At 37.5% G+C, this 22331-nt stretch overlaps 1 protein-coding gene across 2 annotated transcripts in view; it reads right to left on the bottom strand.

The window, feature by feature from the left end:
* Nucleotides 1-419: 419 nt before the first annotated feature.
* Nucleotides 420-22331, bottom strand: part of LOC121234241 (ATP synthase subunit gamma, mitochondrial) — a 34946-nt gene continuing 13034 nt past the window's right edge. The window contains exons 1-11 of one of the 2 annotated variants that reach the window (XM_041130117.1): nucleotides 10199-10284; nucleotides 10127-10168; nucleotides 9776-9944; nucleotides 6942-6985; nucleotides 4776-4928; nucleotides 2806-2919; nucleotides 2599-2726; nucleotides 2033-2155; nucleotides 1829-1948; nucleotides 1204-1325; nucleotides 420-943 (exon numbers count right to left, since the gene is read on the bottom strand). In XM_041130117.1, the coding sequence (XP_040986051.1) occupies nucleotides 874-943; nucleotides 1204-1325; nucleotides 1829-1948; nucleotides 2033-2155; nucleotides 2599-2726; nucleotides 2806-2919; nucleotides 4776-4928; nucleotides 6942-6985; nucleotides 9776-9870 (969 nt within the window). In that variant the 5' untranslated portion in view covers nucleotides 9871-9944; nucleotides 10127-10168; nucleotides 10199-10284 and the 3' untranslated portion in view covers nucleotides 420-873. Of the gene's footprint in view, nucleotides 944-1203; nucleotides 1326-1828; nucleotides 1949-2032; nucleotides 2156-2598; nucleotides 2727-2805; nucleotides 2920-4775; nucleotides 4929-6941; nucleotides 6986-9775; nucleotides 9945-10126; nucleotides 10169-10198; nucleotides 10285-22331 lie in introns of those variants that run through there. The other variant, XM_041130118.1, reaches the window with a different exon arrangement.

Genomic DNA, 22331 nt, shown 5'->3' with positions numbered 1-22331 from the left:
CTTCCTACAGAAAACGTGGATTTGCTTGGATAGGGGTTTTCTACTCAAGTCCATCAATATTAGCAAGAGAGTCGAAGATATTATGCACCAAAACCTCTACTAGATTTGAATCCAAAATTACACTCATTCCGCCAACGAGAAGGTTGTACAAATTATGTATATAAATTCACAAAAGTAATTACTAGATACTCTCTAAGTATGGATACATGATACTCTCATTCTACCATAGAACGAGATGTCAATTAAGATTAATGCTTCCATAATTAAGAATAAGACTTATATGTCATCCATACTCGATGAATATCTAATACGAGGACTTGTAGTTTTGTACTTTATATCCGGCATTCTCTTTACAGAGCTTGTAAGAGAAGAAAACACATAATTGAATGGACTTTTTGTGTTTTAGAGATAAGAGAAAATTTAAGGCAAGTAAATTTTTTTATTGGCATAGGGTGTTCAAGAACAAAGCCGTGACTAATCTTGGGAGTGCAAGGAGTTTTCCGCAAGTACATCACAAGTAATTCAATGGGAAGTTCTACCAATCCAATAGCTTCTAGAAATTGTTTACACCCAAGAAGATTTGAACTTTAAACCTGGAGGGAGCTTACCACCAAGACCAAACCCTTTATCACTTGAGCCAACTCCCAAGTGTTTTAAGGCACATAATTGAAAACAAACCGACTCACAATTCAATTAAAACAACCAAAAAATATGATTTAACACTCCCAATAAGGAGATTGACCCTGGGTAATTATTGGAGAAGTTTGAAAAAAAAAAAGCTCTTCAGAAACTATCACCATGGAATTCAAGGAATGCCCCCACTTCCATGTTATTTCGTCACCGTCTGATAAATTGCAAGTACGGTTTCTGCAATTAGCCCTCAAGGGCTGATGCTCCAGATATAATCTCAATCAATTCAGTGGTAATAGATGCTTGCCGAGTTCTGTCCCAAACAATATGAAAAACAACAGAAATTAGAAATAACAACAAATAAAATAGATGACTTTCACACTCTACAATGTGCAGAATCAGAGGTAATAATTCAATTAACTAGCAAGACCAATTAATTTGCTTTTACCCAAACTCATGCCTTGTGTGTGGGGTGGGGGAGAGAGAGAGATTGGTTTGTGGATATTGTGCATGAATGTATGAGCGTGTGCTTTTGTGTGTGTGGGCAGGTGGGTGATTGTGAGTGAGTGAGACCTGTTGTAAGTGAGTGTGAGTCGATCAAGCATATCGCCTGCATTTCTGCTTGAGCTATCCATAGCAGACATCCTTGCTCCTTGCTCACTGCACGCATTCTCCAACACCGCATTGAACAAGACCTGTGGGGAAATATTGAAAATTTTCTCATTAAATCAATAGGGATCATTACCAAAATGAAAGGCACTCCACATTTTAGATATTGACATTTTGACATAGTAGTTGCATAGCACTGCTGCTCGGCAACTCAAAACATTCATAGAGAAAAGGTGAAAACTAAAACTTTTCTAGCAACATCTACCACATGCCAAATATAGGGAATCCTCCGAACATAAGAAGTAGCTGTTAAACCTAAAAGCCCATGAAGTGTTTAAATTCAAAGACACGTTACAGTTGTTTCAAAAAGCGGATCTTTAGCAAAAATATCAGATACCAACAGATACTTTGGTTGATATTGCCAACTCCTAGGCATGCTCGATAAACTAGATATTAAACTTCTATACATCAACTGTTAAGATTCAAAGTTTACATAAGACTATTTTGTTGTTACAAAGAACAGTAAATCCTGTCCCCACCACCGCTCAAAGTTCAAACATAGAAATCTTTTCAGCTAAGAATGGCTTACACAAGAGAATTGGAACTCCCCAAGATTCTGGAGGACTTCTGACTTTGTTTCACCACCTTCAATCTCATAAGAGTCTAGTTCACCAAGCTTTCCCCCAGATTCAGCCTCTTTCTCCACAGCCTAGCATCAACAACGTTAGGAAACCAAAATCAGAACAAGGAAAGGGACCAAACACATAACAAGTTAGCGAAGCATTCCCATCACCTCAGGAGATAAAACAGTCGCCACAGTGGGAAGAAATGAGACAACTGACTGGAACTTGTTGAAGACAATTCTCAAGGCATCATACTCAACATTCTTTAAAATGTCGTCTGCCAGAACAGAGACCTGAAAGGACAACAATTTGAATGGAATACGGGGAAAAGTCATTCTGCTCGTGAAATTATACAGACTTGTAAATTTAATATGCCAATGAGTTTATTTCGAATAAGTTAAAGACAAAAAAGATCAACAAAGGGGGACCTTATTCCACTTAAAAACTCAAATTTATCGGCCATTTAAGGAATTCCTCGAGAAGAAATGGAAATCTAGCGTGCAAATTTAATGTGAACCGAAATTCAGAAAACCTCGGCATGTAAGATCTAAAGTCAGAAAAACCTTCTTAACCATACTCCTAGCATTCAATACTTAATTTTATTTGAAGATAACTTTAAGCTTCAACATAATAACAACAATAAGATAAGCCTTCAAAAATCCCATGCACATATATGTAAACAAACAATGAAAAATACTTCTGTAATATATGGTGGCAGGAAAGAACAGATATTAACCTGCGTATAATTCAAAGGATTCTTTTGCAACTCAGTTATGGATAACTCGAAATCCTTCTTCGAGTCACGTATCAATTGAGCCTTTGCTTTTTCTCCCAAAACAACGTATTTTGTTTCTTTGTCGGGGCCTGCAGCAGTAGAGATATATTTGCTTTCAGATAGCAACCAATCTATGATAATAACACATAAGGAACTACTAACAAATACCAGCAGTCAACTTCTTCAAAGCCTTGCTTGTCTTGACTGATGTAGAGTTGATTCCACCACAAAGACCTTTGTCTGAAGAAATGGTAACAATGACATTCTTCTTCACATCAACACCTAGTATTGCAACAAAATGTAGCACAATTAGGGAAATTGATACACCTCTCAGAAGGGGAAAAAACAAAGAATAAAAAGAAAAGCAATAAGATCAGTCTTTTTAGCCTCGTTTGGTTACACAGTTCAGATGAGGAGATATTTTGAATAGTAGTGAAATTTTTGAATTAAGATGAGATGAAATGGTTTGTTAAAAAGTGTGTTTGGATAATGAGATGAGATAGTTTTTACTTTTTGGGATTTGATAAAAGGGTAGGCCCCACCAATAATTGAAAATCATTTAATAATTATTGGGTAATAGTTATAAATATTTTAAATCCCAATTTTATATGTTAAAAGGGATCTTATATCAAGGCAAGATAAGGCATATATGCAATATAAAGGCATTAATTGTCTGGGTGTCAGAACGGGAAGGGTAGGCATGAAGGAGATGAGATGGGTGTCAGAAGGGAGTTTTCGAATTGTCTAGGTAAATATGTACAGTGTAGAGAAAAAGCAAGATGAGTTAAAAACATGGTTTTAAACGTTTGGATACACATATAAAACAAGTCGTACAACTCAGATGAGATGGTTTGTGTTTTATCTATGTATCCAAACCAGCCCAATTTCAAGCATAGAAACTGTACATCTATCAAGTATACTTTTTTGTTCAGTTAAAAGTATAATTTTAACTGAACATCAGTAAAAAAATTATTTTAAGCCCAAACTTGTTAACTTGAATACAAATGCAAAGGATGTCCTTTCGATCCGTCTTTTAAGCACTTCCACTGAAATTTTTGCACTAGTTTCAAAGACAAAAAAGGATATCAGGGTGTCTTCTCACAAAGATTTTGGAGCAAAATTTTGGAACAAATATGAAGAGATCCATTCTGTGCATCCTTTCCTTTCAATAAGTCATGACATTAAAAAGTTTCAAAAAGAGATTTGCACGTATAGCTTGAATGGGGCTTATTTCGTTCAACACTCCTAAAAATAACTCTATTGTCCATTGGAAACCCTAACAAGGAATAACACCATTTGAAAGTAGCAGAACATGGGATGCCCGTATGCAATTAATGCCATTGTTACCTTACATTCAGTAGGATTATTCCCATTTCTGCAAAGCGGGATGCAGACCGATTAGTAGAAAATGATGGTATCGTAGTAGAAATCTCATAAACATATTCCCTATAGAGTTGCAGCAGGATGAGAAGACAAATGTTTTTTTTTTTATAAGTAAAAATTTATTAATATCAATAGGCGTAACCAAGCACACTGGGTGTATACAAGAAGAACACCTAGCCCATAATAGAGTACCCCTAATGACTAGTAAGTCCATTTAATATACCCCAAGCCTGATTGGGACAAAATGCTCCTCCCCACAGCAAAGCAAATCACTGTAACTACCCCAACCCCTTGTTTCCACAAAACTAAGACACCACCCGAAACTCCCTTAGAAGCTACATTCTACATACTACACCCGAAACTAATACTACACCCCTACCTACACTCATGCCCTCCCTCTAGTCTTCCCTCAACTTGAACTACCTCCCTTAGTGTCGTAATTGATTGCCCAAGTAAGATGCTTTAACTCCCTGCTCTTCTTAAATCTTGATTTCGTTTCAAGCAAGTGACCCGCCTCAATAGCAGTGAGTAGTGCTTTAACTCCCTTACAAGACAAATGTGAAGAATGTATGGCTAAAAGCACAAATATCAAAGACGATGCAGAAAGAACAAGTAAATCATTGAGGTCAAACTCATAGACCTATATAAGGAAAAAACTACCATGATGTCACTAACTCAAAGTAACATTTGATGAAAAAGAAAAAACGAGTATTTGGATAAAAAAAAAAAAAAAAAAGAAAGAAAGATGAACATACTGGGACTGTCGCCAAGAAGGGCAGTAAATGGCTGCCACAGGCCACGTGAGTTTTCAGCTCTAACTTGAATCGCTCTAAGCTTCGAGGCTGCAACCATTTTCATTGCCTTTGTAATTTTCTGGATATTCTTCACACTCTTCATCCGGTTTCTGACTGTATATCCGAAAAATAGAACCATATGTAACATACAGACCAAAATTTTATAGGCCTTATAAGTTTGGACCATGAGCCCAATTTTGTTAAAGCTAGAAGGAAGATTATTTTATTGGGCCATTAGCCCATACATTTTATTTGAGGATCTAGTATTGAGGAGATAGGATTGGATATGAAAGTATGGACCTAGATTCAAAATGAAGTACGTTTGGCCCATTAGGCCTAGATATGGATAGATAAGCCCAAGTATTTTCTAGTCAAAGACCATTTGATTTTTGGCTGTTAAATTCATGATAATTGGAAACCAATCCCTAACCCTAGATAACTTCTGCAATTTTAGGAGAAAATAAAAAGACTCATCCTATCAAGTCCAACCCTTTTCCACCAACTTCAAGTAGGTAATTATTGACGTGTTTGTTATCAATAGAAGCAAAGAGTTAAGTAGCATGATCATACCCCTACATACATGGTAAACAATGTTTTTCCTTTAAAGTATTAGGTATGTATGAAACTTTATTGAAAGCCCCTTTTTACGCACCAAGTTATGATATGATGAGTTAGTTTCAATGTCATCTTATTATGTGTTTTACATACACCATGATATGTTTTCATTTATGATTACGAGAAGCTATGTCATTATGTGTTCTAGATGGATCATATTTTTTATAGGTAAAAGTTCTATATGCATCATGATAAAAAAATAAAAAATAATAAAATAATAAAAAAAGAAGAAGAAAAAAAGACAAATTATGAAAGAAGCTTTAAGAATGGCCATAAGAGATGCATGGTACCAATGCAATTATGGGTGGATGTGCAAACCATGGACCTAAGTGTGGTCCACCATAGTATGTTAAGTTAAGCGGTTCCTCTTGTGGCCACAGGCAGTGGAACCGACACACAACCCTACGTATTGGGTGTGCTAGCGAATAAAGGGAAAGGTAAGTTTGTTATGCATAGTACATGTTACATGTTTATGTTAGTATATATATGTATTAAGTATGCATGCTTTCAAGAAAACCATATGTTTATTGTATGATGTACTACTTATTGAGTATTGAACTCATTTTTGTTGTTTGTCTTCTTTTTTTTTCTTGTGTTTTTAAAATGTCTAGGTAAAGAAAATAATGTTGACGAGCTGACGGCCAGGCATAGATCATGGGTCAAGGGATTTTCAGACTTAGGGGTTGTTTGAGAAGTTAGATGAGATCATCTCAAAACTTCTTATAATTTCCCTCTCAAACATCACTCAAATACAAAACACTTTCCAATTTCAAATTTTCAACTTTTTCATCTAATCATTACAACTTTCCCAAACTTCCAAACAAAACACAAAAACAATACAACTTTTCAAATTTCAAAACAAAAATAATATTAAAATATTATATTCAAACAGTTTATTAACTTTATAATATTCTAATTCAAGTTATTCTCTCTCCTTTCCCAAAACCCAATAAAGCATCTTAACTCAAACTATTTCACTACTATTCATAGTATTCTCAACTCACTGCATTACCCAAACATGCCCTAAGTTAATAAGTGTCTTTTTTCATTAAAATATCAGTTTAAGGATGTGTTTGGCTGTTGAATCTAACTCAACTCATCTCAAACCATTTGTTGATGGGACCATTACTTTTTCAATTTCTCATAAAAAAGTTAAACCCATCTTAACCTACTTAATACATTTCAACCTAAAAAGTTAAATCAATCTCAACCTAAAAAAGTTAAACCCATCTCAATGGGACCCACAAAATATAACTATTCGCAACTCAACTCATCTCAACATCCAAACGCAGCCTTAAATTTTCTTTCTATGAGACTAAATTTTTGTTATTTTTTGGGAATTTATTTTCGATAAATTAGGCACTTTTATTATGTTGGGTCTTTTTACCAGGCAAAGTTACGAAAGTACGTAACACTCCTAATCTACAGGAAGGGGGGTTACACTATAATGCAGTAGAATGCAAGTCTATAACAGTAAAGAAAGGCAGATACTGCATGATGAGTGATTCTTACCAATTTGAGTTGAAATTGAGCGCAATCCCAGGGGGGCCTGCTCCCTGCCCACCCAAACCAGTTGATTTAGTACTTCCAAAGGCAAAAGGAATAGAAACAATTTGAAGAAAAAAAAATTGGAGCAGTAAGAAGATGAGAATAAAAAAAATTATTCTTTGGATAAAAAATTTTCAAAAACCTTGATATGTGTATTCTCCAGTTTCAATGAAATTCCATGTTTTCCTAAAATTTACCAAAATTGGGAGTTTCTCTAAACAGCAATCTTGAATTTGTTAAAGGTTCACTTTGAAGACAATTTATTATTAGGGGAAGGGCTCAAGCTACAATTTGATGCTACTGAGTATCGGCTTCTTTTCTAATTGCAAAACAACAAAAGAAAGCAGATAATTTAAATTTTTTGTTCTTTTCCTTCAAAACCCAGAGAACTGACTAACAAGGTTAACATTTGGTGGTTTACCACTGCGCAAGGACAGCATCTGCGACAAAAAACCTCAGATCATACACACTTTGGCATCAAGTTCAAAATTTCGTGACAGGACACAAATTTGACCATGTTGAACTCTATGGCTCCTATTGGTTGGTTCAAGAACATTAGAATGTGAAAAACAATCAGCATTTTCTGAGAAATGTAGTTGTCTGGCAATTTTTCGATAGTGTTAAAGACGCCCCCTCCCCCACTCCCACCAAAACTGGGAAAAAGTAACAAATATAAGATCATAGGAAACACAATTTTAAAAACTTTCTATCATTTTTGTTTTTGAATAACTGGAGCTTAAAGAGTGTTTTGTGTAAAAATGGAAACTCCTTTAAAAAAATCAACCTCAACCAAAAGAAAGTAAATAAAGCTGATTCAAAAGAAAGGAATATCATGAACCCCAAGATAAGTAGTATACAGCAAAGACCCCACACAAAGAAGGAAGAAGAAAAAGGCAAAGGTCCATATCTAAGGCGAAGAACTTCTAAAGGTCCAGAAAAGAAAGGGAAATCTCAATTTATCTCTCCCATCTCTCTCCAACCAGAGATCCAACACACAAAAAATGTCCTTCAAATCAAATCACTGTGTCAAACTAAGTATAATTATTTGCTACAAGGCATACACTTCTTCTATTTTCCATAAATCTTCGACCCATTAAGAAAAACAGATGGGTCAAATACATTGCATAAACTCTGTTTTCAAATACTAGTGATCCAGAAATCCATAAAGGAAAACAAATTGCATCTTTCATATCCTATGTGGTTCACAAATTGTGAACATCTGACTCCAATATTAGGGTGACGCAAAAAACATCTTGCTAGTCCATTGAATTTCTCTTGTTTCTCTCCAGCATTTTATTATTTTCATGCCCATCCACCACTGACTTAATGAAGAACCAATAACAAAAAAGATTTATACTAAAGAATAGAAAGTCCTAATACCAGAATCCACATCATGCATGATTCACGTAGTATTAGAGATCTCCCAAAGGGTATTTTCAAAATTACTTACACTAATCCCAAAATACTGACAACATGATAATCACTTGTAGTACTTTTTTTTCATAAGCAAGAAATCTTTATTGATTAGCACAAAGGCAGATAATCAAATCTTAGCTTATGTTTGAAGAAAATGAAAACACAGAGAGAGAAAGAGAGAGAGAGAGAGAGAGAGAGAGAGAGAGCATGTTATAGAGCTGCTGATAACAGTAGTTAAAGCCTAACAGTAATAATGACAACAATAAATGTCACTTGACCACTTATCAAAAATAAATAAACCTCACTCAACCAACAACTACGCATCAAATATTCTAATTTGTAAAGGGGGACAGAAAAAGAACACAACATAACAGTCAAGAAAATATGTCACTTTATTATCCTACAAATTTGCAAGGACCAAAGATGAAGTTACTCGAAGAAATTCAAATACAAAGTTCATGAGACAACCAAAAAATATCTAAAAGGCACGTTTGTTACTAAGAAATGGCGGGTTAAGAGAAGAATTAATCTTTTTCTAAGCATGTGTATTCATTAGGATTCATGATTTTTTTTAACTGTCATAGACAACTCATCTTTTTTTTTTATAAGTAATAGTATTATATATATATATATATATCAATAGGGGTAACTAAGTACACTGGACGTATACAAGAAAAACACCTAGCCCATACAAGAAAGCCCCTAATGACCCAAAAGCCCATAAACTATCCAATTTAATTGAAGTGAGTATTTAATTGAAGTGAGTATAAACTATCCATAAACTATCATAGACAACTCATCTGATACAACTAATATGACTTCCAAGGGATTTACAATTTCAACTATGTCCACACAACTATCCAATTTAATTGAAGTGAGTATTTAAATTTCTAGGAGAAAAAAAAGGATCACGAAGAATCATTTCCTTTCGATTTCCCCTATTTTATCGTAAATCAGAGTATGAAATACGTTTGAATACATAATTTCGCACTGTTTTCAGTTTCAAAATCAATAGCGTGAGACTTCTTCCATTATCCGGTGCTTGCTCAGAAGCCAAACAAATTGTAGATAAATGTGTATATGTATATTTATAATATGTAAAATATATATAATTATTATGTACAACTATTGCTCAATGCAACCCAAAAAGCCCCTATTTTTTGCTTGGTTACAAAGAATCAAGGAATCATCTGGTCTTTCAGTAATTTAGGAACCGAGAGAGTAAGAGCTAAAGCAAGATATTCTCCTTAACATTTCATATCTCGATACCATTTTTTCCCACGTCTTTCTCAGCAACCAAACAGAAAAGAAAACAATAAGAATCTGAATCTAAAGGCATGATATCACACACAGAGACAGAGATGAGATGGTTTTGATCGTACTGAGAGATGACAGAGGATCGGACAGCGGTGATTGATTGGGGGGAGATCAGAGGGGCGAGACGCCTCCCCTCTCGTCTGAGCGCAGCCATGGCCATTTGCTCCTGAAGGGCGATCGGTTGTGAACTGTGTTATATAAGCTTGCAGCAGAAGAATCAAAGGACCGAAGAATCTGTAAGGGCAAAAAATCGCACAATGATTGAATGGAAAAATTGAAAAAAAGGGTGAATGTTTCTATGTATGGGCAATAAACTCCGGCTTTAGTTGCTCCAACTCCTCCAACCTTCTATGCGAACAAACAAATTCTAAACTCGGGCTCGTTTCAAACATTCTAACGGAGATAGAGACACTTACCGAAAATGCCGTCGGCGAGAGAGGAACGGCGGCAGATACTCGAAGGCTAGGGTCGAAACGCGAGGGAGGGAGGGACGGAGGGACGGAGCAGAGAGATAGAGAGACACTAGACAGAGAGAGGTCGCCGGAAGGGAGTGTGTGTGGGGGCTGAAGATTTGCATTAAGAATAAAACCACGTCGTTTCGGCTTTGTGGTTTTCGGCCCGGAATCCGGTTTTTGGCCTTTTCGCCAGTAATTGTTTTCGATCCGGAACCCGCTGTGGTTTGCGGCCCGTAATTTTTTTTATTGAAATCGGGTATCAGGTTTAAAAGAGTAATGCTATTTATTATCTTAATTTTTATCATCTTTTTATTATTTTATAACGTGGTATTAGATGATTAGAGACTATTTATTATATATTTTTTTTCTAAGTGACTATTATATTTTAATTGTAAACTTATCATCTAATATTATATCATAAAAAGATGAGAGATGATAAAAAAATAAATAATAAATAGATTTTTTCAAGTTTAAAATCCGTATCCGGGATCATACCCAACCTTAATGGTGCTTCTTCTCAAGACATTTTATAAGCACTCTCAAAGAGGTTGTTTATGGTCACCAAAAGGTACACTTGGATCATGCAAGCTTTGAAATTAGTTATGTCCCATCTACCAGAAAAACTTGTGATATTTTTTTTTTGGTAAGTTAGCTACGTTTGGGTGTTGAGAAATATTGTGAATAATTTTGAGTAGAGATTAAAGTGGGTTTGTGGGTCCCATTAAGAATATTTCGAGTTGTTTGGATGTAAGGTTATGCAGAAAAGCCATCAACCCGCACCGTCCGTACCAACCAATCCGTCCCGACCGATAAAAGCGGGTTGAACTAACTTGTGGGTCAAACCCACTAACTATTAGTTTCGATTCAACTAAAACTTCCCAAATCTCAAATCGTCTGCCATCCCTCCCCAAATCTCAAACCCTAGCTACCATCCCTCCCAATTTCTCTCTGTCATCACCGTTATCGTTAACAACTCCGTTCATGATCATTGTCGACTCCATTTGTCTTCCCCGTCGACTCCAACAAACAATATGCACAGCCTCAAACAGAGAGAAAATAAAGAAAATAAAGGAGTACCTCGTCCACCAAGCAACCAGAAATTCACTTCACTTTACTTCCCCACAACCCAATAACGTAGCCCTCGTCCACCAAGCAACCAAAAATTCATCACAAGCTAGCTGATTAATCGACAAAGCTCACCTTAAAACATTTTGGTAGCCCAAAGAAAAACATTACATGACCCAACTCATCCCCATCGAGGAGAATGTCGTCGATATGAAAATGGAAAGAGTGGAAGAACTGATCGGCAGCGAGTTTGGAAGGGGAGGAGGCAAAGCGATTCTAGAGAAGGCAGACAAAGATGCGGGCGTCAACGCGGACTGCTGGCACTCGTTCAAGAAGTCCTCCACAGTAAGCCCCATAAATTTACTCGACCATTCAAAGCGCAACAATAGCAGCTAAAGGGAAAGGAGATTATTTTTGCAATGCAGAATAAATGGGGGATGAGATGGGAGGATGAATGTTTAGGGCTTGGAAAATAAATGGGGAGATCGATTTTGACTTTTAAGTTCTAAACTGTTAGACGGGTTGACCCTACTAAAGTTGGGTTGGTTCTTTTCTTATTAGGCTGAACACGGGTCGAGTCCAAAACCAGTACGGGTTGGACGGTGTGCATGCCTATTTGGATGTATGAAATTTGTTGAGTTATTGAATTTTGAATAAGTAGTTGGAAAAAGTGAAAAAATTCTGACAAAGTCAATATTCCGTTGCAACCAGCGCACACCCTTCCCAAATTACTAATTTCTCCCTGCAACCTAAAAAATCACGTACGAAGCTAGATAACGTCCCATTTGAAATCTATGAAGATCCCCACCCCCGTGTGAAGTAGACCTCTCACCCATCCCCACTCCCGTGTCGGCATCATCTCCCTCACTCCCGCCTCGCGTCAGCATCCTCTCCCCCACCCCCACCCCCGCGTCGCCCATCCTCCACCCCCACTCCTGTGTAGTGCAGTGCCGCCTGTTGCATCTTAAAACCGCTCGAGCATAGACCATTATTTCCAAGCTCGTTGCTACCCATCCCATGTTCCTCCACTCACGGTAAGCCTATCCTCTTCCCTCATTCCTCTTCCATTTTGCACATTGTTAGAAATTAGGGATTTGTAATTTGAAGGGGGAAGTTTGGCTATTTCAATTTTTCATCAAACACTGAGAAATACAAGCATATTTGGGATTGAAACTTATGTTCTTGCATGTGTACATTGACCTTGTACACGGGCTACAAAGCTTACCTGCTTTCACTGTTACCACCATTGTTAGAGAATCACATCTACGTTTAGCCGCTTATTTCTTTGCATTGTCCACTGATTGGTTTGCATTGCATTACATTGTCTACTGATTGGTTTGCATTGGTTTGAAGAAGTTTTTAAAAGATATAATATATAAAACAGGAGCCCTTTCCATGATAAATATACCACTTAGAATTGTGTATAATGGTTCCTGGATGAATATTCTTCAAGTATGAGAGCCTTTAGTAAATTAGGATTAGGGAAGTGGGCATTTATGTGTATATCAGAAGGTCATGTTTATCATTTGCTTGGGAGAGAAGAAGTGTCAATATTATGGAAAACATGCTGAAATTTTCATTTTCTCATTTTTTGTTTCTTTTGAATAATATGATTTCATAGTCCAAGTTTATTTTAATGGCCAATTACTAGTTGGTTATAAAGGTGCAGGGAATTTTTTTATTCCCTTTAACATTTTACTTGGCAAAAGCACAAACGTGCTTAAGATGCAGCAACCAAAGCATTATTTCTCTTGTAAGGTTTATGTGTTCCTGTTAATGTAATAATCGTTATATCTGTCTAGGAGAGTGTGACTTTGATCCCTGCACCAGTTTTTATTATCTAAAGTAGAAAGGACTATAAAGATTGCAATCCCAAGACCACCCAAAACAGCTTCTGAATTCTACATTGTTAACTCTGAAACCATATATCTATATGATAAGTTTAATCAAAGCTAGAATTTCTGCACAAAATTCTTTGTTGTTGTAAGCCTATAATAAAGTAAACTATATTTCCTTTTCAATACAGAGAAATTTATTCCCTGATTAAATGCCATTATTTGTTGGGTTTCACTTTCACCATCAATTGGTCTATTGACTATCACAGCCAACACCAAACATAAGGATTGGTCCACATGTTCTTTGCTTTGGTCAGAGTGATGGGTTTTTGTCCCAATACATAGCAATCATATAGTGCACAAAATAGTAGTAGAAAAACACAGGATATGAGGATGGCATAAAAAAAAAACGTAAGCAGTCTACTCTACATGTGAATAGGCAAAAAGTCACTTCTGATCTGCAGGCTCTTCTGCTATATGCAAATATCAGGCCATTTTTCGACAAATGGAGTTCATATATAATTGATATCTTTTGGTCTTCACCGCTGAAATTGACCAAATAATGAACAAGTCATAATACCCAGATATTTATGTCTTGTTCATAAAGCTTTGCTTTTGAACAACCGGAGTAAAAAAGTTATAGGATGTGATTTTAGATGGAAAAAATCTTCAGATCAGCCACTGTTTGGCTGCATCCCATTGATGAACATTATGTAATTGTATACTTTTTTTTTTTTTTTTGTTAAAGGAAACACTTGTTTATAGCCTCAATATTGATGACAAAAACACCCTATCTTTGCTATTGTTCTAGCCTCAAACTCCCTCACTCACTCACTCACACAATCAGTGTGTTTCAAGTATTTGTTTAATATCACCCTATACATTGGGCCATTCACATTAATTTACCTCAATCTCTAATTTTCTTTATTATGCCTACAGACAAACATCATGTGACGGGTACAAGGCCGGACAACTTCTTCTGCTCCCGCCCAATCAGTGTTCCATAATACTAGGGCTCAACAACTCTACACTGAAAACTTTTCCAAGCGCACTCTCATTATTGAGCGTGAGATTTTCCTAGGTGAGCTTTAGGAGACTATACTGCCTCATGTATTTGAGTCTCACCAGTGGGTATCATTAACCACTGGTCTCCCCCCTCCGTCTATGGAGTTGGTTCGGGAGTTTTACTCGAACATTCATGCCATCTCACCTGATGGATCCTTTGATGTCACTTTATAGAACATCCAAATCCGAGTCAGTCCGGGCATATTAGCTGATTTGCTTAACGCCCCTCGTGTTACCAAGGCCCCATATCCCTATGCCAGCACCTCTGGTCCTAGCAACCTTGCTATCCACACCCTCTTGTGTGGATATGAGGTCGCTTGGTTTGGTCGAACACCGCTTCCTACCAATAAGTTCTCCCCTGACTATCTTATTCTTAGTAATGTCGTCCTCACTAACCTTTACCCAAGTGCCCATCATAGTGATGTCCACCATGACAGAGCCATCTTGCTTTATGAACTGATCAATGACGTTCACATCGATTTGGGAAGTCATCTTTGCAGGGTCATTCTAGAGGCTTATCAGTCCAACAAAATTCAGATAGGATTGCCTTTTGCGAGTCTTGTCACTAGCATTACGATGTTTTACTCTGTTCCTATTCCATATACAGAGTCTAGAATCCCTCTGAAGGCTCCTATTGGTCATAAGACCATTCAACTCAGTCATGTGCACATTCGCCCATTCCCTTTTGATGATGAGGATCTTGCACCCATTAGGTTCTCAGCCATCTAGCTCAAGACCATCCACCCTTGCACCAGATCCGAATGAGCAAGGAATACAAACGGTGCTTGATTGTTTGAGCCGCATCCAGACTCGTCTTGACCACATCGATAGTCACATCGATAGTGGTCTTGATCACATCATTGCTTGTCTTGAGCACATCGATACTCAGCTCGATAGTCTGGAAGGTCATCTACATCGCATCGAGGATCATCTAGATACTCGCATTGATAGCGTGGATGCTCGTGTAAATGACTTACATACTCATCTTGAGCGCATGGATACTAGATGTGAGAGTCTGGTATATTGTTTTGATACCCTGGGTGGTCGATTTGATATGCTCCAAAATACAGTGCTACGACGCTTGAACGAAATGGAGGAAACTTTACTAACAAGCGGTTCTGAGGATGATGCCCTTACAGGTAACGTTGGGAACGCTATGCAACCTCCTCCACATGGAGGTCATTGAGCCTTGATCTTTTATTTATTTATTTATCTATCATAGGATACACCTGGATGGGATATGTTGTAGAGGAAAAACATGGAATTTCCTAGGTCACACATGATTTTCTTGATGAATTGTATCAAGTAATGAATTGTATCCTGAAAATTGTATTTTATCAAACTCAAGTAATGAATTGTACAGGTCCTAAAAATTTTCTTGATGACTTCCATGCCTGTCATGTCTTTCTCTTGTCTATACTTGTTCTTACTTGTGCTTGTTCAATTCATGTGTAAAAATTGAAATCACTATGTTTTGAGGTTGGGTAGTGTACATTGTTGTCTGTAGGTGTTTTTAATGAAATGTTGCTCCTCGTCAATAATGCTTTTCTTGCATACATATATTTTTACCATTATCTATTTTGAGATTTGAATAACATTATAGGGGTTTCAATAAGCATAATTGTTTACATTTTATTTTGTAAAAAATTGAATAGGATCTAATGACGAGATAAAAATTACTAAACTCAGAAACATGTTAACTCAGGTTGCTGACCAAAAAAACATGTTAGATACATGAACGAGAGAGTTTGCTTGAGTTTCGCTCGAAAGCTCACCCCGCACAAAGAGCTCGCTCGAACGTTCGATCGAGCAACTCTCGAGCGAACTCTCTGGATCATCTATCCATGTTTACATTTTCGAGTTGAGCATGGAGCTCACCCCTCACGCTCGAGATTCACATGAAGTTCAGCTCGAGCGAACCAATTGAAACTCGAGCGACTCTTGAGCGTGGGTGGTACCCATGTTTGCATTTTCGAGCTGAAGCTAAAGCTGGAGCTCACCCATCACAGAGAGTTTGCTCGAAGTTCAGCTCAAACGTAGCTCAAACGAACACCTAACAAAGAATTCGCTCGAACTTCAGCTCTAGCATACCTCGAGCGAACTCTTTGTGAGGGGTGAGCTCCAACTTCAGCTCGAAAATACCAATCATAGAGAGTTCGCTCAAGCTATGCTCAAGCTGAACTTCGAGCGAACTCTCTGTGATGACTTGGATGTTACGTTTTATTAAAAATTACAAATGCATGGTTTCCAGGAACGTATTATGATGACAACTCACAGGTGTGCTATTTCGCATTTTTTTTCACCCCGAAACTTATTTAAATTAAAACTCATTTGAAATTGTAATAAAAATTAAAATTAATTCATACAGGCGAAAATCCAAAACATACAAAAAAAGTGAAATTCCAAAACATGTTCCACACGTACAATTAAAAGCCATACAATACCATAAAATGTAATGCAAGTATCAATTCCCCTCCCTATGTGCCCACATGTTTAGTGCGATAAAGTCCATGGTTCTAGCCTTAGCTTGTGTTGAGGCAAATGGCATGTCAAGAATACGCTCCAGATGATCTGGGTTTATCCTCAATAGTCTGCTCTTCATAAAGATCCGAATTGGCAAATCGATGCCATATCTCATCATTCGGTGTAATATATCGAATAATATTATGCATGACACAACATATAATGACAACATATTGATGTCATGTCAGCCTATATGGGTGTATTGATTTCAAAATTCGAAACTGTTATTTTAGCACACCGAATGTGCGCTCAATCACATTCCGGAGGGAAGAATGCCAATAATTAAAATAATCTTGATATCTGTGGAATGAACTATTACTGTGGTATTCAGACCTATGATACCGCACCCTAGGGTATGGGGTCATAAATCATTGCGTGTACAGAAAGGCAGAATCAACCAAGTAATAATAACCTGAAAACCAATAAAAATATTAATAATATGGGATTCAAACGTTACATTAGTACAAAATACCGCTCCTCCATAAATTATTGATAAACAATACCAACCCTCAGGAGCCTATGGGAAAGTGATCCCTGGACGACTCAACGCATCCATAAATATACGAGCACCATGGGCAGTGCTCTCCCAGCTAGTGTATACAAACGTGAATTTCATGTCGAAATCATAGGTTGCCAACACATTTTGGCTAACTCGTTGATGTCGAGATAGATACGCGTCAGTTGCCTTCGCAGGTGCCCAAGTGTCGATAAATGTCCCGTCAATTGCACCATAACATTTATGCAATCATAAAATAAAATTGTGAGTTCGAATACTTTTAATAAAATGAGACCGACCACACACCCTCATTTTCAACAATTTTTAGGTGTTTTCTTTAAAGAAGAGTAAGAAATTATTATCTCGAATAATGGATAATGTCTTGGATTGCTTTCAATATAAGGCGTCACCCCAGCAGTATGTGTAGGTGCAATCACCTGAGGAGCAAGATTACATAGGGCACGCATCACTGCGTAGACATGCAGATTAACGATTTCACTAGAGTGTTGAAACTGGTTGCCTGTGATTCGTTGAACTTGGGCATGTCCAACTGTGTATGCAAACATTGCTACGGTTTCCTCCACAAAAACCTCTCTTGTCGATTCGAAAAACTCATTCCCTCTCAACGTATTGCATAACACATCAAATGCATATATTTCCATATGAAACAAGTTCCAACAATTAACCGAATGTCTGCTGAGAATTGCAATTATATACTCTCGTCTATGTAAGCCGATATATTTTGTTGCAACATTCGCTCAAACACTGTTCATGCATTTTCCTTTGTTGCTGCTTGCATAAGCATGGTCATATTATCCCACATTGATACATCACATCTCCTCCAAGCTTTGTAATTGTCCCACCCTGGAGGCTGGTTACTACTCGATCCAGCCTCGGTGGTGTTGTTTGCCTCTACCTGGGGCTCATCATCTGACCCACTTCCAAAGTTCATTCTGTGGTGTCAAAAATAATTAGCCCAATAACACTTTGGGCAAAAACAGTTTGCACATAATAAGTGTGTCTAGGATGATGTAACATGTAAAAAGTATAGAAAACATTTCGTATATGACATGTCTCCAAATGCCCCTAAATTATAAACATTTATCAATTCTAATAACTAGTAATTTTTTAAACGAATAACAACAAAACACTTACCAAATAATACAAATTATTAAAAATTCCAAATTTCATTATCTGTTAACAACATGTTCATCATATGCAACTCATAGAATCAAACACACAACATCTGCAATAAATACTAACAACATCTGCAAGAACTCATCAACACCAGTCTCAATGAAAAACAACATTGAGAATTAATGAAAGAAATAACAATTAGGTTATAGACATATGCTACATCACTCCAACCCCCAGATCCAATCAATTTTACGGTCCGAAAGCATCATTAAGAACGCATCAACCGCCTTATCATTCATAAACTGAGCTATTGCTTTGTTATATTGACGTGCAGGGAGCGGGGGGGGGGGGGGGGGGTAATCTCATTCAAAAACTTCATACATTGACCCAACTTGCTAAATGATGTGTCCGACCTTGAGGAACCTTTGCCTTTGCTACACTTTCTACTGCATTCCTTGAACATCTGCTTATCCAACTCAGCCCTTGTGGCAGCGCTGGCGGCCATAACTTCCAAAGCTTTGCTCAATTCTGGGGATATGCTACCCTAGGTCGACTCCCTTGTTCGACGACGAGAGTGTCTCTGTCTCCCCATTAGCCCACTTATGTTTGGCCCATCTATGTCTATTGGCGCGTCCGTAGCAATTCCCAATACAGGGCCCCGTGCCCTCACCTCCTCCTCAAGGCGATCCTCCTCCTCACTCGTGGGGGGTTGCTGCGTGGATACAAAATGGAGGACCCCTGTGGCCACAAACTGTCCGAAAATGGTGCATAGGAGATCGTAGTCTCGACAGCCATGAATCTTGAATTTCCTCCATTGGTTACACACCTAACATTAGGAAAAACTTATATTAGACTTGCCACTATACACTAGAGAATGAGAAGAAATCCTCAACAACACTACTCGAAAATGTCAACCAAATTATACTGGTGAAGCCATTTTTTACCCTTATTGCGTTAGCCCAATGTTCATTCGTGGCAATTACAGTTTTTGTCTGTGGGTTCCAACTCATTCATGTTTGGCCCATTAAATCAGTGAACAATCGTTGCCTCTGCCTCAGACAAGTGATTTTCCCCCTAATTTGTGATGCATCAATTGGCTTCCTCCCAACTTTAATCAGCTTTTCTGCAAGTCTGAGATGATCTCGATTGGTGATCTTCAAGCCAACCAATTTTCCCTCAATGGTCTCTTGGTAGAGGATGTCTACCAACATCTCCTCCAACCCATCAGCCCATAGGTCGTGATCACGCTGGACCTCAGACTCATTCATCGAGTGCTGCTCTTCAGAAATATAAGAAAATGCAAAGGAAAAACTAAAAACAAGTGCCTAGTAGTTCTTGTTGTATGTGATCCGGAATATTACATCGTTGTGTAATAATAATGAATATGGTAAACTAATATTCACACAACTTTAACTGACGCAAGAACATGGTAAACTAACATGTTATTATATTACCAATCAGAATAGTGACATAGAAGTATAAGTAATATTCATGAACATAGTTGTTTCCCATTATTATGGGAATAATGGGAAACAACTTTAACTCATATGCATGAACATGGTAAACCAACAAGGTATTATATTATCAATTAGAATAGTGACATAGAAGTATAAGTAATATTCATGAACATGGTATGCACCATTATTATGGGAATAATGGGAAACAACAAAATATTCATACCTCTTGAAGCACACATGGAAGATCTTAGGTAGTATCACTGTAATATAGATCAAAGGCCAAAAAAAAAAAAAAAGGTAAGATGAGGATATAAACAACTTTAGGTTGATCTTTAATATGGGAATTTCCAAGAAGAAGAGATGCAGATAATGGCCTACCTAGCAAAGGAGTGCAGTGTCTACTAAAAGTAATGTCTACCAATTCCAGTCTCTAACTGGAATTTCCTAAACCAAATACCTAAACCAACAGGCAACCTAAAGTTTTCATCATACTAATCGGTTTTTTCTTACTTGCATCAGAAACAAAATCATTACATAAGCATCACCATTATGTAACTATTACAGATATGATGAAAAATTAAATGAAAATGACTAATTTAACACTTACAAGCACAATGGAAACTGAAAGAAAAGCAAAGTAGTAGAAGGTAACGTTTTAAAACACAACAAGGGAAACCATGAAATTTTGCATACGAAAAGGTTTACAAACCAGAGTCTTTTTATTACTTCAGGAAGGCAGAGTGCTTACAAAACCATGGATTCAACAGCTAGTGTCCTGAGCATGCCAATGATCAAAATATGGGACTGTGTATTCATATTTTGAAGGTACCAATGTTCTTTAAACAAGAGTAGTGTTGCTATCTTGCTCAAAGTAGTGGGGAATAAGAGGGCAACATGTGGCCCAATGAACATGCTCATGCTAAAAGTACCTCCAAATAAAAAAGAACATACAACAGAAGTTGAACTAAACCCATTCAAGTATTTCTGTAGCTATTTTGATCATTTATGTATCTGTGTTCGTCATTATAATGCAGAATAAATAACAGTGACTACAGCAAACCAAATTGATCAGTCCATTGATGTTGAATTTTTTAGAGAGAGATTCGTGGATACGGACTACTTTGCATGGAGTGCAATATGGTCAAATAGACACCATAAGAAAAAGGAACTACCCCCCAAAAAGGTTCTACTATGTGTAGTCCCAACACATGATGAGTGATCAGAACATACATACAATCCTGTGAGGGATCCCACATGTATGTTCGTTCCCCTATCATCCAATCCAGATGTGATAAGTTTCACTTTGATTCAGCTCCTATAGACAGCTCTACTTATGTGAAGGAACACATTATAAGAAAAAATGATAGTTATTTTCAAATCATTGTTTGGTAAATGTTTGGGGGGATCAGAATAAGATGGAAAGATGAATTGTTTTGTATTGATTGTCTGTCCCACGTATATCTCTCATTTATACTTTAGTAACCTCATATTTGAACGATGATTAGACTCTTACCATTTGATTTGTGAACATTGTCCTAAACATCCGCTCCTATGTTCATCAAACTCATGCATTCCATATTTGGAATGCAATGTTCATCAGCAGACAATGCAAAGCGTGAACACAATTAAAAATTCCACAAATTTTAGGTAAACACAGAACATTACAAATTTAAATTTTAGGTGAACATAAATACAGATGTATATTTAAATCACAGAACATTACAAATTTAAATAAATAATAATGACAACATGCACAGAAGACACAAAGAAGTAGCCTGAGGCAACCCAAATGGTGAAGTAAACAATATAGGTAAAGAAAAACACATGCAGATCAGAGAACTTAACAAGCTAAAGAATCAAAAACAAATTATAATTGATTTGTGGAGTTGATTTGTGCTTACCTTAAAGGAGCGTGTTTGAGGCCCCGTAATGAACAATCTGGTGACTGCAACTCTTCGGTGTTATTGCGATAGTAAGCGTGAGCAAGAACTGGAGGCGGTGCGTATTGTTGCTTTGGGCATGGCTGGTTTATAATGGAGGCTGAGAAATTTGAGTCTCGGGTTGACGGGTAGCGAGATGGCAAGGGAGACTTCCAATCTCCCTCAGATAGCTACTCTGCCAAAGCCCAGTGGTAGAGGAATCTTAAAAGCTGAGATGGGACGGACCATGGAGCTCGCGACCCTGAGGAGGCAGCACGGACGATCCAGAGATTCGCCTCGATTGGAGAAGGCCAATATTTGCGTTGCAGACACAGAGAGAGAGGGAGAGAGAGGAGATGGCGTTGCAGAGACAGAGAGAGAGGGAGAGGGAGAGAGAGGTCAGCGTACGAAGGAGAAAAGATTTCACTGTAGGGGGATTCTTTGGGCCGCCATGGCTTGATGGGAGTTCAACTATTTTTGGGGAAGAAGGGAGCCTTCAGTGTGTAGGGCAGAGGGAGAGAGGGGTCAGCGTACGAAGGAGTTTACACTGTAGGGGGATTCTTTGGGGCGTATTCCATTGATGGGAGTTCAGTGATTTTTGGGGAAGAAGGCTTCAGTACGAAGAGTGTCGAGTCCATGGACAGAGAGGTCTGGAAAAGGTTGGTTTCG

The sequence above is a fragment of the Juglans microcarpa x Juglans regia genome, chromosome 6D, assembly GCF_004785595.1.
Source record: "Juglans microcarpa x Juglans regia isolate MS1-56 chromosome 6D, Jm3101_v1.0, whole genome shotgun sequence".
Classification (NCBI taxonomy): Eukaryota; Viridiplantae; Streptophyta; class Magnoliopsida; order Fagales; family Juglandaceae; genus Juglans; species Juglans microcarpa x Juglans regia.
Note: the sequence above shows the minus strand (reverse complement) of the source record. Positions and strands in the feature narration are given on the sequence as shown.